Here is a 16,939-nt window from a genome sequence, read left to right on the forward strand (position 1 = left end):
TCTTCACTTTGCATATGGTTATTTTTTTTTTTATTTTTTTTTTTTTTACTGTTGTGGTCGTCATGAACTTGTGCGCATAATTTTGATGAAATTATGCCAAACACATATTGGTCAGCTCCATAATTTAGGCTTTTAATATGATAATTGTGTGTGTGGGGGGACACTCACGAGTTTCTCGGAATCACGAAAAGCTCTTAACGATGTCACACAGAGAGAAATATTAAATTGAAAATATGAAAATATATTCAGAAATAGATTCAGTATAGATGAGCAAAATATGCATTTAATAAATAATTTTATTGGCCATTTTTATGAATGCAAATCGGCGCATTCAGAATCGGCAGACCACAAAAACATTTAATTTATTATTAATATTTGGAATGAAATGGAATGGAATGCCTTGGATGCATTTTGAATAAAGGGTGTATCAAAACTCAAACTGGAAGTATCGGGGAATATTGTTCCAATTCGCAGAAGAAAAATTTCATTTTAGAAATTCTCAATGAAAGTTCAATTCGCCATCGATCAGAGGAACTCGCAGCTTACACACCCTATATGTATGTATACATACATATATGTATGTATGCAATTAATTATTAAAATGCCAAATAGACTTCGCAGCAAATATATTACTTTATTACTCATATTTTCTCATTACAAGATTATTTCCAACTAATGTTTATTTTATAGGCCAAAACAACAATTAAAGGCAAACATTTCCACAAATTTCCACTCGAACTGCAATGCAAATGAGAATTGTGTTCAGAATAATTGGCATTCATTTTTTTCGGCTTGACTTGTGTTGGCTTTTTGTGTTTGTTTGCCTGGCAGCAGCCAAGTGACCGTGAAATGTACATATATTCAACCAAAAAGAAACTAAAAACCCAAATGAATGAAACTGAGCATGAAAGCAAGGAAATAAAATCTATTTTCACAAGGGAAAGTATCAAAAGACTACATTAATACAGTATTTATACATATTTATATGATTATATACGAAAATGTATCAATATGTTGTAGTAGAAAGCAGCAAAGTTCTCTAATTTATGCCAATGTGTTGATTACTTAGATTTATACAGAAATATAGTTAAAGGTCAGACGAAGGTTAAAGGGAGGCGTGGAAATGAAACGATTTAAAGGCATACAAAATACTAATTTTCCAGCTATAATTTGATTACCAGTCCCAACATCAGAAATATATATAAATAGCGCAGTGTTACTGTTGGCATTTTTACTTTTCAATCGAGTACTTTGCTCCATCATGAAGGTCGTAATTTTTTTACTCCTGATTGGTGAGTGGAAGAGCATCAATTGAGCAGTTTATTTAATTATTGTATCTTTTATAAAGGCGTCATCAAAATAGAAGCCCAACCTACTGGAGCATGCCACTTCGATTATTCACCCTATTGTGGGTTTGCTGAAGGTTGCGTAGTTAATGCAGGAAACAAATGCTTTTTGGAGGGCCAAGAAAAAATAAGGGTTAAGGCAAATAAGCCACGTAAGTTGAAAACTCTCAATAGATTGCATAACACTAATAGAATTCTTAATACCACAGCATTTATAAAAATGGAACCCGGAAGATGTCCAGAGAATATTCGACTCTGTGAACGCACAGAAATCTAAGTGCTGAGATACGTCCACAGAGAAAGAAATTTAATAAAAACTCTGATGATTTGATCTTAAAGCGGACATTCTTTTCGTGCACGTTACGTCTGTGCATTTTGTCTGTTCCACACCACAATGGGAACTTTGACCACTTTTTCTGGGCAAAATCCATTTTACAAAAGTAATTAAAATATCATATTTGTAGCATATACAAAAAGGTTTCTATATGTTGTGGTAGGAAGCAGTAAAGTAATTTAATTTATGCTAAGGTGTTAATTACATAGATTTAAAATTGATTTACCAATTGGTTCTTAGACAACAGAAATATAGTTAAAGGTCAGACGAAGGTTAAAGGGAGCCGTGGAAATGAATCGATTTAAAGGCATATAAAATAATAATTTTCCAGCTATAATTTGATTACCAGTTCCAACATCAGAAATCTATATAAATAGCGCAGTGTTACTGTTGGCATTTTAACTTTTCCATCGAGTACTTTGCTCCATCATGAGGGTCTTAATTTTTTTACTCCTGATTGGTGAGTAGAAGAGCATCAATTGAGCAGTTTATTGATTTATTGTATCTTTTATAAAGCCGTCATCAAAATAGAAGCTTCTTGCTTCTTGAATTATGCACCCTATTGTGGGTTTGCTGAAGGTTGCGTATTTAATGCCGGAAACAAATGCCATTTGGAGGCCCAAGAAAAAATAAGGGTTAAGGCAAATAAGCCACGTAAGTTGAAAACTTTCAATAGATTGCATAACACTAATAGAATTCTTAATACCACAGCATTTATAAAAATGGAACCCGGAAGATGTCCAGAGAATATCCCAAGCTGTGAACACACAATTTTGTAAGTGCTGAGATGCGAGTCCACAGAGAAAGAAATTTAATAAAAACTCTGATGATTTGATCTTAAAGCAGACATTCTTTTCGTGTACGTTACGTTTGTGCATTTTGCTTGTTCCGCTTGTTTAATGTTACGCAAAAAAAATTGGTCAACCAATTTTAGCTCAGTCGTTTTTCCATAGATTACACTAGGCAACATGAGAATTAGGCTGTGGCCCAAAATTACTTTTTCTTATAGATTTCGGCGTTTACAAATTTTTAACGAATTATGGTTTTTTTTATGGCGTAGTTTTTTTAAAATAATTTTTTAAAATCTGCTATTTTTTTACTGTTTTTTTTCAGAGGTAGTGCTTCTATTTTTCACATTACTTAAGTGTTTGGTTACGCAGCCAAATATTCAGTAGATCATAGTCAGTGGTGCAGCCGTAGAGTAAATATCTATTATTGTTCAGCATTTTTACTGTCCACTGCTTAACTTTGTCATCTACATACATATGTACATATTCATGCTCCCGCACGGCAGCAGCCGATGCAGCCGTTCTCTCGCGTCTTCAACTCACACCTTTCTTTCTATCGCCTTTCGCTATCACTCTCTCGATCTGTCGCTCTCTCGCTCAGCTAACTATCCTTTCGACTCTGTATCGCTTATTTACTTCACCACAATAAACTGTGAATATATATATTGAACAATCATCGCCTTTTTAATAATATCGCAATACTGAAGAAGCTCAGTAGCTCAACAATATATCTGGTTGCATAGAACTTTGCGGTCCTGAAAAGCTGACAAGTGCAGCTATAAATCCGACCCAGACTCTTTGTATCTGCAGCTTAATGCCTGGAAGATATTAAACTTTCAAATTCAAATTTCAAAATAGTTCTTGGCCAACATTTTTAGTTTTAGATAGACGCATTAATTAGGCGTCGTTTAAGGTATTGTTCATTAAAATCTATGGATCAATTTTTTTTCTATGCAACCAGATATAAGATTTTTACGTTATGTAAAAAATAGAAGCACTGCCTCTGAAAAAACCATGAAAAATATACCAGATTTTAAAAATTCTTTAAAAAAATGACACCATAAAAAAGAAAATAAAGTACTACAACAATTTTTAAATCCCGAAGTCTATCAGAAAAAGTCATTTTGGTTCACAGCCTAAATGAAAAGTTCAATTTTGTGGAGTAGTGTTATTAACAATACTTTAAACAACGCCTAATTGAAGCACATGTTCTCAACAAATTCCCAAATTATTATTATTATTTTTTTTTTTAATTTTGAATTGCCATGCTAAATTTTTTTAAAATACCTTCATCCTGCTGTTTTAAAATAAATAAAAAGAAAAGCAAAAAATATTGTTTCCTTTGGAAGTTATTAAATAGTGCCACAAAACATGGTCAAAGTTCAAATATATTTGCATTTTAAACCATAAAAAAAAAATGAAATGAAATCTTTTTTCACACGGTTAAGGAGCAGAAGACTGCATAAATATAGTCAAAATATACATAATATGTAGATATGGCACATACATTTTAGCATATACAAAAAGGTTTCTATATGTTGTGGTAGAAAGCAATAAAGTAATTTAATTTAAGCTAAGGTGTTGATTACATAGATATAAAATTGATTTACCAATTGGTTCTTAGACAACAGAAATATAGTTAAAGGTCAGACGAAGGTTAAAGGGAGCCGTGGAAATGAATCGATTTAAAGGCATATAAAATAATAATTTTCCAGCTATAATTTGATTACCAGTTCCAACATCAGAAATCTATATAAATAGCGCAGTGTTACTGTTGGCATTTTAACTTTTCCATCGAGTACTTTGCTCCATCATGAGGGTCTTAATTTTTTTACTCCTGATTGGTGAGTGGAAGAGCATCGATTGAGCAGTTTATTTAATTATTGTATCTTTTATAAAGCCGTCATCAAAATACAGGCCCGACTTCCTGCTGAAGCATGCTTCTTGTATTATGCACCCTATTGTGGGTTTGCTGAAGGTTGCGTAGTTAATGCAGGAAACAAATGCCATTTGGAGGGCCAAGAAAAAATAAGGGTTAAGGCAAATAAGCCACGTAAGTTGAAAACTTTCAATAGATTGCATAACACTAATAGAAATTCTTAATACCACAGCATTTATAAAAATGGAACCCGGAAGATGTCCAGAGGATATCCCACTCTGTGAATACATAATATTGTAAGTGCTGAGATGCGAGTCCACAGAGAAAGAAATTTAATGAAAACTCTGATGATTTGATCTTAAAGCGGACATTCTTTTCGTGCACGTTACGTTTTTGCATTTTGTCTGTTCCACACCACAATGGGAACTTTGACCACTTTTTCTGGACAAAATCCATATTTCAAAAGTAGCTAAAATAACATACATTTTAGCATATACAAAAGGTTTCTATATGTTATGGTAGGAAGCAGTAAAGTAATTTAATGGCTAGCGCTCGCGCGGCGGGCCCCGCGGGCCCGCCCCGCCCGGGCGCGCGCGGGGCGGATGTCGCGCGGATTTATGCTAAGGTGTTAATTACATAGATTTAAAATTGATTTACCAATTGGTTTCTAGACAACAGACATATAGTTAAAGGTCAGATGAAGGTTAAAGGGAGCCGTGGAAATGAATCGATTTAAAGGCATATAAAATAATAATTTTCCAGCTATAATTTGATTACCAGTTCCAACATCAGAAATCTATCTAAATAGCGCAGTGTTACTGTTGGCATTTTTACTTTTCAATCGAGTACTTTGCTCCATCATGAAGGTCGTAATTTTTTTACTCCTGATTGGTGAGTGGAAGAGCATCAATTGAGCAGTTTATTTAATTATTGTATCTTTTATAAAGCCGTCATCAAAATACAGGCCCAACTTCCTGCTGGAGCGTGCCACCTGAATTATTCACCCTATTGTGGGTTTGCTGAAGGTTGCGTAGTTAATGCAGGAAACAAATGCCATTTGGAGGGCCAAGAAAAAATAAGGGTTAAGGCAAATAAGCCACGTAAGTTGAAAACTTTCAATAGATTGCATAACACTAATAGAAATCTTAATACCACAGCATTTATAAAAATGGAACCCGGAAGATGTCCAGGGAATATCCCAAGCTGTGAACACACAATTTTGTAAGTGCTGAGATGCGAGTCCACAGAGAAAGAAATTTAATAAAAACTCTGATGATTTGTTACGTCTGTGCATTTTGTCTGTTCCACACCACAATGGGAACTTTGACCACTTTTTCTGGACAAAATCCATATTTCAAAAGTAATTAAAATAACATACATTTTAGCATATACAAAAGGTTTCTATATGTTGTGGTAGAAAGCAGTAAAGTTCTTTAATTTATGCTAATGTGTTGATTACATAGATATAAAATTGATTTACCAATTGGTTCTTAGACAACAGAAATATAGTAAAAGGTCAGACGAAGGTTAAAGGGAGCCGTGGAAATGAATCGATTTAAAGGCATATAAAATAATAATTTTCCAGCTATAATTTGATTATCAGTTCCAACATCAGAGATCTATATAAATAGCGCAGTGTTACTGTTGGCATTTTTACTTTTCAATCGAGTACTTTGCTCCATCATGAAGGTCGTAATTTTTTTACTCCTGATTGGTGAGTGGAAGAGCATCGATTGAGCAGTTTATTTAATTATTGTATCTTTTATAAAGCCGTCATCAAAATACAGGCCCAACTTCCTGCTGGAGCATGCCACCGGATATATGAACCCTATTGTGGGTTTGCTGAAGGTTGCGTAGTTAATGCAGGAAACAAATGCTTTTTGGAGGGCCAAGAAAAAATAAGGGTTAAGGCAAATAAGCCACGTAAGTTGAAAACTTTCAATAGATTGCATAACACTAATAGAATTCTTAATACCACAGCATTTAAATCAATGGAACCCGGAAGCTGTCCAGAGACTATTCCACTCTGTGAACGCACAGAGGTGTGAGTGCTGAGGGAAATTCTGATGATTTGATCTTAAAGCGGACATTTTTTTCGTGTACGTTACGGTTGTGCATTTTGTTTGTGCCATACGTGGCAGGATGTGAGTGTAAGAAAAGCAATGCAAATAATCATGGTCATACAGAGAATGAGGGGTGAGGCATGCGGCGAAATGGTCAAAAGGGAAAAAGTACACACGTAACGAAAGTGTTGCCTGTTTGTTTTGTGTTGCATATTTGTTTCTGCTTTCGTGTGTGTGTGTGTGTGTGTGTGTGTGTGTGTGTGAGTGGTGACTGTTAAAATGTTTCACAGTTGAGAGTTAAAACTTGTGTGTCGCATACTTTCAGGCGCCTCGCCACAATACCCCGACAGCTACATACGTCAGACAGCGCCAGCCACTGAATAATAAATTGCAGAACAAACCAACGAGTTGAATAGGGGAAACTACAGAATACCCTAACAGGAAATATAAAATTACGCAATAACAGTATGAAATTCAAAAGGTTACTAAAGAGTTGCCAGTCTTCTACAACGGGAGAAACTATCATTCTCATCCTGCTTGAAATACTCTACAGAAAATTGTAAAAACTATAAAATTAAACGCCACTCACCTCTCAATGAGATAGATGGAGAGATTCTGCATCACGCAGAACAGGCCCACACAGAAGTCTGCGAATGCCAGATTGGCCAAAAAGAAGTTGGTAATGGAGCGCAGACGTCGCGACAGGGTGACCACCAAAATCACCAGTAGATTGCCTAGAAAGATACACAAAAAAAACAGACACACACAAAAATAATCAAATAGAACGATAATAAGTTGACAGTTGCTGGAGGAAATGAAAATAAAAATAAAATAAAATAAAATAAGAAATCGGAATTTCGTCTTTATTCTTTAGCCTGGCGCTTGTCAGCGCCACAAGTCCAAAGACCAAAGCCCAGCGAAAGAAAAACCAACTGGGAGATATTAAAAATGTTAACAAAAATATTTGTGCAAGTGACATGCCCGCTGGCAGCCAAATGGCGACATAAGTCCTTGGGTCTGGGGGGTTTGGGGGTGCCTAAACTTTTCTCAACTGCCGCCGTCGCACACTGCACTGGGAGCAATAACTTTTTGCACTCAGTGTGCGCTTTGCATGACACTACACTCTCAACCCCCCCCTTCCGACCCGTCTGTGACAATTTGCCGTAGCTGCTGTCGCATATTCCCCTGGCGCTGGCGTTGGGTTTAGGTTTAATGTAGCGTTGAAAGTTTATTTTAATTAGGGGTTTCACTACATGTCCGGGCATCTATCTAAATTCGTTTCAGCTTTGGCCATAATTAAATAAGGACTTGTCCAGACTGAATGTAAGTGCGTAGCTGACAACTTTAAATAACTAAGAGAAGTTTTGGAAAAGTTGTTGGCTTTGGGGAGGGCTCAGTGCTGAAATTAGGGATTTTACCTTATAAAACAAATAAAAGCCAGCAACTCCCTGTATAGTACAATGGCTTAAAAGTTAACCTATCAATTTGCGAATAGAATTTACGCAAATTAGTTGCATTACCCGACTAATTTCAGCACCTACCTGAGGGCAAGGCATATGTCAATGAAAACCTCAATACCCATGAGCTGAGTAACCGCAAACCAAATGGCAATCAAGCCAAAATATATAATGCATTTGTGCATGCAGCTGTGAGCCAATAATGGTGGCTGCTCTGCGGTTTACTGTGGGAGCACTTTAAAGCTCAATTCGTGTCTCTGGTTTGGCTGCTTGCTCGTTTATTACTGCTACAATATAATTTGCATAAATATAAAATGCACTTTCTGCCTCACCTATTCTCGGTTTTAAATCTCATTATGCATGCAAGAAGCACTAGCTGCAGCAGCAGCAGCAGCACAACCAAAAAATATTGGCATGCAAAATAAATTTTTTCAAATTAGGACACACAAACACAGACGCTGTAGCCTGCAACCAGTGAACTCTCATCCCATATGCTGTTTGTTGACATTTTTGCGGGCAGCATATTGCTCTCCTCCATATATTTAGGATCAGTTGCAAACTAAATCTTTTTGCTGATTTCTGTGACTTGTGCCGTAAATCGTGTAGCACTTGGATAAAGATCAAATAAATAAATAAATCTAACAAAATACAGAAATGCATTAAAGCCACAGAAATTTCAAATATTTGCACAATCTTAGCGAAACCTTAACTGATGCGGACTAACCATATTAAAATCGATAATAGTACATAAAAAATTATACTTTTGCAGCTATAATTTGTTTAGAAAATTAATAAAATCAATAATCCAACTTATTGCCCCTTGAAAGATTTAAGCTTTTAATATTTCTCGAGCACTTTGCATCATCATGAGAATATTCAATGTTCTACTCATAGTTGGTATGTTATAGAGCATCGATTGGGAAAGGTTACTACACTGATTTGGGACTCCATTAAGCTATTATCCTATGGGAGGTCAAGGCTAAGCAAACTTGCCCAAGAATTCTTTCGTCCATATGTGCGTCACATATTGAATGCCATTTGAAGTTTTTAACGACTGCAAACTCGATTAATAAATCGAGAAGAAAGCAATTAAACAATTGCCAGGTGCGTTTCAAAATGTTTCTAAAAGGTTTTAATATGTATTGAGCTTTAGAGTATATTTTCTATATCTGCCTCTGGTTCATGCCCAGAGAAGAAAGATCTACAACTATTAATCGTAGATATGTGTCAAAAATCGTTGAACTAAAGACAGTAAATTTTATTATTTGTTATTTATTTATCCCCCAACAACTGTTAAGTGATTAAACTCTTAGGAAGAACCATTTTTGTTTTTATTTATAGCCCTGACAAGAGTATCAAATGAAAACTCAATCCACATTCCCTCCAGGGGCCAAATGACATATGATATTGTAGTTGTAGTGGAAATTTTCAAGCAATTGGCCAGCAGCAGCATTTTATTCTGGGCAGCAGCCTCACATGACAAACAAATGTCGAGTGAAACTTTTTTAATTACTCTCGATAGGCCGAGTGGCGGGGCACTGGGGGGTAAAAGAACCAAACCCGAAACAAAAACGCCAGCGAGATGTGCCAAAAAATACCGAAAACGTGCAACACTTCAAGGCGTGCCATGAAATACGATATCAAGGATCAAGGAGGGGACTTTCCAGCGAGCTGGCTGGGTACTGCGACAGAGGCTGCTGCAGGGGCTGGGGCTGGGGCTAGGGCTGGGCGGGCTGTGTTGCTGCTTGTGTTACATACGATACAATATGTTGGACGAAAGTTTCCCTCGTCTCTTTCATATTTTTATTTTTGTAGTTGGTGTTATTAAATTTGTTTCAATTGAAGGAAACAGCGGCTGGGAGGGGACGTTTGTGCTCATTTTCAAAGCCCAAATGATTGTTAAAATAATAACAATATTTTTTGTCAGAAAAAGAAACTTCAAGTGCTCCGACTTTGACTTGTATTTCTGACTGTTTGCCACCAGCTGCCAGTTAAACACTGGACCGTAAAATTAAGCATCCAATTCAGGTTTTAGGTGATGAATGTCCGCAGGGTTAGCCCTAAATGAGGCCCAGGGGAGCAGCAATTAAAGGACGAGTACTCGTACCCCACAAACACACACACACACACACACAGACAAGCTGCTAAAAGGGCAATAAAGTGACTTGTCACAGGAGCCAGCAACATCAAACCAAAAATTTTGTAGACTAAACTAGTCCAGCATTACGACTATAGGATACCCTAACTCTGTTGTTTGGGAACTTTCTAAAAACTAGCATTCGCAATTAATTGACAGAAATTATTTAAGCACAAAAAACTCTTTAATTGTTATGCGGACATTAGAGGTCATTCGTCGAATTTTGTTGGATCGGTAAAATATTTCTATACACAAAAAAACACCAAAGGGATCTCCAACTCTTATGGTCTCCGATTAAATACAAAACATAAATAAATAAATATAAAAAACCTCAAATAACTAATATTAAAAATTAATAATAAATAAATAACCTGCAACAAACATGTTCCCGAATTGTATAGACCCTTGCACTTTAAGCGTTCTGGATAAAGCAACAACCAGCAAACAGGAACTTGGAACGTGACTGCAACATGCAAATTTTATGGCTGAGTGTTGTAAATGTCCTGGGCCCTGTCCCCTGTCCCCTGTTCTCTCTCCATGTTCCTCTTCATGTCGTGGCTGCAAATAAGTTGCTTACATTTTGCAATTGTCTCTGCAATCCTCTTTAAGCCACGCCCATCATGTCTGTGTCTAATGGACGCCCATTTGTCGCCATTTGGCATGGCGAATACACATGTTAACTCCGTCATTCAGTGTGCGACTGTTGTGTTGTGTGCGGTAAACAAAGTCCCGAAAAATGGCTGCCCCCCGGATACAGCAGCAGCAACATTGTAATTGATATCAGCATTCAGATGTGACATTAAGGGCACATTCGATATTTATGATTGTGCAATTAAGCATCGCAAAGACACACATAACTAATTCATTAATGAGTGCCATCAATTAAGTGCTTGTAAGTATTCCTTTCAATGAGTCCCACGCGGCAGTTGCGGCCTATGCGGCGTATGCGCAATGTGCAAATGGTCAAGGTCAATGGTACATTAATTTCGGATGACAAAACCCACAAAAATCTCCAAACATACAAGTGTTGTTTACATTTTTACACCCCCCACTATGCCAACACCAGGTGAATCATTTATTCAGCTTATTTGCTGGCGTTTTTATTTGCCATCTCGTGTTAGAGCTGTCTGTGTGTACTCTGGTAATTCGACTAAAACATACCCTTAAATCTCACTTCTGCACAAGCAAACTTCTCCTACAAAACAGACATCTTTAAGCTACCAAAAAAGCCACAAAAAGGCCAAACTCCAACCGGAAAAGAACCCTACAAAAAGGCACAACCAAGCGCTGGGCATTGAGTAATTGGCTAGTCAGCAGTAAATTCACTGCGGCGCCGTCCGTAATACATACAACGGGTCTCAATGGACATTAGCACGCACCCGGAACGGTGCAGGGTCTGGGGATGCTGCCAATGGGACACCACAAAACGGCTTGTTGTGGCAGGCACTTTGCCTGCCTTTACTTTCATTCGTGTTTTGTTCCGGACACGAGCGGCAGAGGCCGCAGCCAATGAATGAATATAAAAAGTCACCCAGAGATTTGAGAAACAAATCAAAAAGAGAAGCCTAGATATAGACGTGCCGAATGACCTGCACTCAAGAGGGTAACAAATACTCGTAGCTGCTGCCTGGTCAGCGATTACAATGAGACTTGTTTATGCTTGTACTTCCCATTCCGTGGCTTAATTTCGTACTCACCGAAAAAGCAGCAGCAAAAGACAATGGTGTAGAGGCTGATGAATATGATGCGCACATCGGTGCGATCAAAGATATATTCACTGGCATTGGCGGCATCCTCCTCATCCTCGATTACGTCGATGGCCGAACCAGCACCGCCGCGTACTGGGGTCTGGGCCGGCGCCAGAGCCGTTGTTGTGTCACCAAAGAGCAGGGCATAATCGGTGCCATTGCCATGGAACGACATGGCCGTACTGCTCGTCGAGTCATTTGCAGACGATGCCAGGGTGGCAATCGCCTGCCAGAACAGCAGCAGCAGCACCATCAGTAGCCACGGAAATGAGCGGGGCAGACTGCTGCTGGTCAGACGGAGCTTGTTGTTGTTGTTGTTGTTGTGTCGCTTCAGTTCCGGGTTCTGTTTCCATTCTCGTCCAGCGGAAATGCTATAACTCGCTGCTGAGCTCTTGCTACTGCTCCTCGTTTGATTATGCTCCTCCTGCTCCTGCTCCTGCTCCCCAATGCTGTCAGCATTATTATCGTAAGCTGCTGATATGTTTGTCCGGCCACTTTGTCGTCGCTGTTTATGTTGTTCCACCGCCCCATCCTGTGCCCCATCCAGCAACAGTGTGTGCACTCCGCTCATAATGGGCTCCAGCTGCAAGGATAAAGAACAAGTCCATTGTCAGTTGGTTCGATGCAATGGAAGCTTGATTGGCTCTAATTCTGAGTTTCGGAGCAAACAAATTAATAAAGACCATTAACAGAGAAGCCATGAAATGTGCTTAACAAGTGGCTGTAGCTGCCACGATCGATTATATATATATGTATATAGAGAATAAGATTAAGAGTTTGTTAGTTTGTTTCCGCCAACGATTAACTTTACAACTTTTTCTCAAAATAGTTGTAAAGCTTCATCTTTTAATGGCTATTTCTGTCGTGTGTGTTTTTCCCCACTGCTGATCTAACTTGTGTTTAGTTTTAATGTTCTACTAATTATTATGGTGTTTACGTGGTCTTGGAGTGGCGAGGACCTTTGACCTTATGGGCAACGCAGTGACAGCTTCACTTCATTAACTGCAAAGTCACGTCTCTCTCCTCTGTATGTCTCACACTCACACTCACATCACGCACCCACCCACGCCCACCCAGTCAATGTGTAGACACTCGAGGGGCAATTAAACATGGCCTGTCAACTGATTTTTGTACCATTTGCCACATTTGTACCGAGACTGTGTGCCTCTCTCTCTCTCTTTCTCTCTCTGTGTGACTGTAGCTCCGTTTCTGCTGCTGCTGCCTCCCACTCTCACTGTCTGGGATGGCAATGGTACATACGACTGTTTGTGTCTGTGTCTGAGAGTAGACAACTTTTTAATTAAGCTTTAATAATGAGCTTAATTAAAACATTTGTCGACAGACAAACACACACACACACACGCAACGTGTCTAAAAAGGAAATTATGATTTGCCATTTGGCCACGCGCATTCTCCGTTACTCTTCGGTCTCGTTTCTCTCTCTTCCTTTTTTTTTTGTTAGTTTAGAATATATTTTTCCCATGCACTGCTACATTTTGTTGCTAATTACGCGAGTGCAGTGGCAGGACCTCTCCTCCTCACATTCTGCCACTCTTCAAAATGTCGCTTTGATTATTGCCCTGCTCTACTCTGTACTCTCTACTCTCTGTGTGTATGTTCGGTACGTGCTCTAATTAATAGAAACTCGCACTGAACACACATGAAAACAAAACGACTATCAAGTAATTAACACTGCTGAATCGTTTGAATGTCTTTCCATATTATAAACATTCTGTTTGCACAGAAACACATACTCCTGCGTTGCTAGTGGCTGGCAAATATTATTCATGGCAGCTGGCAGGGGGAAACAGCAGCACCACCACCCCAACAATTCACATGGAAATGCGCCAAACTGTGAGATGAATAAATTGGAAGTGGAAAGTGTGCTGACAATTTAACAAGCTATTGGGAATACATGGGAAAAATAGATGTTTGCTCACAGCTAATATTCGAGTGTCCCTGAAAGGCTTACATTTGCAGGCAATACTCGTAAAATACGACAAGGGTTTCCAAATATAAATTAAACTATTTATTTGCATTAATTATCATATTTTGAGCAAATGCTATGATCAAATAAATGTTTATTATATCAAAGTATCGGATGTTCCCGCTTGTCTCTAAAAGAGATTGTCCATCACATACCAGAACACACAAATTCTGTAGCTTCACAGCAATTGTTATCCAATAAGAAACCCTGCCGCCCCCCACACACCAATGGCACAGCAAACAAATAAAACCACATAAACGTCAGTCAAAGTTCACTCAATGAGCCATTAAGAGCCGCAATCAGGACGAAACAAACACCGAAAGCCAAAACAAAGAGGAACAAGAGGAACGAGAGAAACCCTTCAGCGCACAAAGGCAGAGGCAGTGGCAGTGGCAGTGTCGATGCGAGGCACAAGGCAGGCACAGGTTGCAAAAGTTGCCGCGATGTGGGTCAAACTGCAGGAACGGTAATTAAAGGGTGCACTTAATTGCCTCAAATTATAATTAATGAGGCCGCCCAGCGACTAAAAGCTGTGCCGCGCCTACGAATTAAGTTCGAAAGAATTGAGATTGCGAGGAAAATGGTTGAGAAAAACTCAATCACTTGTCAGTATGTCAGTGGCAGAGGCATAAAAGTTCAGAGAGAGAGAGATAAATTTTCTTCATTGATATCTTGCAACTCCTTGTCGGCCCCAAAAGCTATGCTAATCGTATGGCTTCCTACAACATTCGCCCGTTCGGTATCGAGTGTCAGCAGTTTGCTTCTTCGCTGTTTTCCGCACTGGCATATCTAATAGAAGTTATATTTTAGATGCTTAAACAAATGTACACTGTACATAAATATATGTATATTAAAAAAAAATATAAAACTGCCTGGCAAGAAAAAAAGAACTACGTCCATATTTAATTTGTGCAAGGTCATGTACCTTTAATACTAATTTTGTAGATTTTATACCAGCTAGTCAGGTCGCCCATAATCTCATAATCTCATCTCATCTGTACCATCTCATACATCAAACCGTTCGCTCCATTCCAGAAGGTGTAATCATTCATATTTTTACTCGAGCCAGCCCGGTAGGGCAGATTCTCCGGGTCGATCGCTTTATCGATGGCGTCGAGTATTTTGTCCGGCTCGACGATCCCAGTGGGGCGCACCACACGCACCAGGTGCTCCACACCAATGAGCGGTAGACGTATCAGCGAAACCACCGACTTTATGTCCGCGCTCGGATTGTGCAGGATCCATCTGTGCACCGATTTAAAGATGTGCACTTCCTGGTCAGCGAACGTGTCCCGCCGCAGAACTTCTTTAAGGGATTCCAGGGACAGCGTTTGGATCGAGTCATTTGCCATCAGAGTGGACCCATTTCTGTCCATGAATTTCAAGCATTCTTCGGCCAGCTCGTTCAGATTGTATAGGCGCGCTGCCTCCAGAACCATGCACATATTGCTGACGCTAAGATTCTGCTGCAGATGTCCGGATAGGGCTGACTCGACTTCCACCAATCCATACTGATTGGCCAAACGGAGCACTTTGAAGTTGGCAGGCACGTCCAATGTGAAAATTTCCACCGTGCCCGAATAAAGGTAGCCGAGGATTACTTTAAATGCTTCCAGCGGCACCTCCGGCAGCCGTATTTGGCGTTGCTGCGACTCGGCCATGCCTCCGTACAGCATGGCGCGAAAGTATTCACTGCGCGCGGCCAAAATCAGGCAGTGGGCAGGCAGGCTTTGATCCTCCACAATAAAAGACACGTCCGAGTAGAGTTCGTTCAGGCAGAGGCGGCCCATGTCAGACGAGAGGGGGTCGGTCAATTTGATGTCAGTCTTCTCGGACGAAGAGATCGCGTTGCTTTCCTGGCTGTTCATTTTGGTGGCTGGATTTCTCTGCGAGAAGCCTTAAGGTGTCTTTATTTGAGTGCCGTATAATTCCACAAACTAACTTAATTTCGATGTATGTTTAACTTAAAAAATTCGTATTTTGTTTAAATTCCAATTCTGTTTTGAAAATTACAGAATATGGATGGACTACACAGTTCTCTAAGTGTTTGTACATGTTTCTTGTAGATCGTATTATGTGTACTTGTTGTACGTACATTTTCGATTGCTCTTGTCCTTGGTATGCTCAAAAGGTATGGTAAATGGTCCCACGAACACCGATAACCGGCGAACAGTTCAAACCGAAATCAAATTCAAATCCATGAATATCTATTAACATTTTTGGTGGTTATTTTATATAATGGACTTGCGTTAAAGCTTTAAGCTTCAGGATATCCGATAGTTGCATAAATATGCACAATTCCTGCCACTTTTTGGTGCGATTTTGTTGTTCCTCCTCCAAAAATGGGAAAGCTGTGAATGGCATTATCCACATTTAACGATACGTTTTCTCCGTTCCAAGTTATGCTGTCAATAACGAATATCCACCATCACATCCACTTGTCAAATGCACATGGCCATGGCATGAAAACATTTTCAAATATTCTTATATTTCGATATAGAGCTTGTAGTAGCTTTTGTTCCGCTAGTTTGCCCGGGAATTGGCTTTCAATCTTGCCATTTCACATGTGCCCAACCTGAGTTCTTTCGGCTAGGACTGCGGCATGAGGACTCAATGCAAATGTCTGCCTGTCTTTCTGTCAATTTGTTCGTTAATTGTAATGCACCCAATGTACATTTACAATTTATGGAAGGGCGCACATACTGTGCATCTATCTATGCTCTGTTCACATTCAATGTAGATTATTCTGTGAAAGGATAGCGTACACATCCGTTTCACAATTTTCCCATCAACGATTTTCATCATTATTTTAATGGGGGCATTTTTTTGCATGGCTCCACATTTTCAGTTACAATTTTTTGTTGTTCAGGCCTACATGTGTTTTTTTTTAAGTCGGATGTTTGCATTTTTAACATTTACATGATGTTCCACGCCTAGACCCACGCTCAGGCACCTGAGTTTGCATTGCAATTAGTTTAAATGGCAAATGGCATATTTGTCTAATGGTTTAGTTAACCCCAGAACAGAGAAACGGTTTGTTCATTCCCAGTAAATGTTAATTGTTATTTTTATTATTATTATAGGTGGGTCCTACTCTGGTTGTGTTTATGTTTATTGGCATGCCTGTGAAACGTGGAAAGTAGTGGAGTTTTTTCGGAGATCTTTCTGCAGCTTATGTGGAAAATTACACCGTACTGAAT

At 39.0% G+C, this 16,939-nt stretch overlaps 4 protein-coding genes across 14 annotated transcripts in view; 3 read left to right on the forward strand and 1 right to left on the reverse strand.

Moving 5' to 3' along the window:
- LOC111076282 (trissin receptor) overlaps nt 1-16,939 on the reverse strand; it is a 53,187-nt gene that overhangs the window by 9,001 nt on the left and 27,247 nt on the right. For 5 of the 6 annotated variants that reach the window (XM_022370016.2, XM_022370015.2, XM_022370017.2 and 2 more), the window contains 2 exons: nt 11,702-12,335; nt 7,000-7,144 (listed from right to left, as the gene is read on the reverse strand). In XM_022370016.2, coding sequence (XP_022225708.2) covers nt 7,000-7,144; nt 11,702-12,323 — 767 coding nt within the window. In that variant the 5' untranslated portion in view covers nt 12,324-12,335. Of the gene's footprint in view, nt 1-6,999; nt 7,145-7,951; nt 8,139-11,701; nt 12,336-16,939 lie in introns of those variants that run through there. The other variant, XM_022370018.2, reaches the window with a different exon arrangement.
- Nucleotides 1,185-4,839, forward strand: LOC111076289 (accessory gland protein Acp63F-like). 6 transcript variants are annotated; one of them, XM_041592270.1, is made up of 4 exons: nt 1,185-1,292; nt 1,349-1,498; nt 4,580-4,643; nt 4,712-4,835. In XM_041592270.1, the coding sequence occupies exons 1-4, from the start codon at nt 1,262-1,264 to the stop codon at nt 4,818-4,820; spliced, it is 354 nt and encodes a 117-aa protein (XP_041448204.1). In that variant the 5' UTR covers nt 1,185-1,261; the 3' UTR covers nt 4,821-4,835. The 6 variants fall into 6 exon arrangements, with proteins under 6 accessions (XP_041448204.1, XP_041448205.1, XP_041448203.1 ...); XM_041592269.1 differs by lacking the exon at nt 1,349-1,498 and adding an exon at nt 4,369-4,521 and having other exon boundaries at nt 1,243-1,292; nt 4,712-4,839; XM_041592268.1 differs by lacking the exons at nt 1,185-1,292; nt 1,349-1,498 and adding exons at nt 2,088-2,140; nt 4,369-4,521 and having other exon boundaries at nt 4,712-4,839.
- On the forward strand, nt 5,177-5,630 carry LOC121403758 (accessory gland protein Acp63F-like). The gene is made up of 3 exons (XM_022370027.2): nt 5,177-5,238; nt 5,295-5,447; nt 5,505-5,630. The coding sequence occupies exons 1-3, from the start codon at nt 5,208-5,210 to the stop codon at nt 5,570-5,572; spliced, it is 252 nt and encodes an 83-aa protein (XP_022225719.2). The 5' UTR covers nt 5,177-5,207; the 3' UTR covers nt 5,573-5,630.
- On the forward strand, nt 5,978-6,537 carry LOC111076288. The gene is made up of 3 exons (XM_022370028.2): nt 5,978-6,061; nt 6,118-6,270; nt 6,328-6,537. The coding sequence occupies exons 1-3, from the start codon at nt 6,031-6,033 to the stop codon at nt 6,393-6,395; spliced, it is 252 nt and encodes an 83-aa protein (XP_022225720.1). The 5' UTR covers nt 5,978-6,030; the 3' UTR covers nt 6,396-6,537.

The sequence above is a fragment of the Drosophila obscura genome, unplaced genomic scaffold, assembly GCF_018151105.1.
Source record: "Drosophila obscura isolate BZ-5 IFL unplaced genomic scaffold, ASM1815110v1 contig_179, whole genome shotgun sequence".
NCBI classification, from domain to species: domain Eukaryota; kingdom Metazoa; phylum Arthropoda; class Insecta; order Diptera; family Drosophilidae; genus Drosophila; species Drosophila obscura.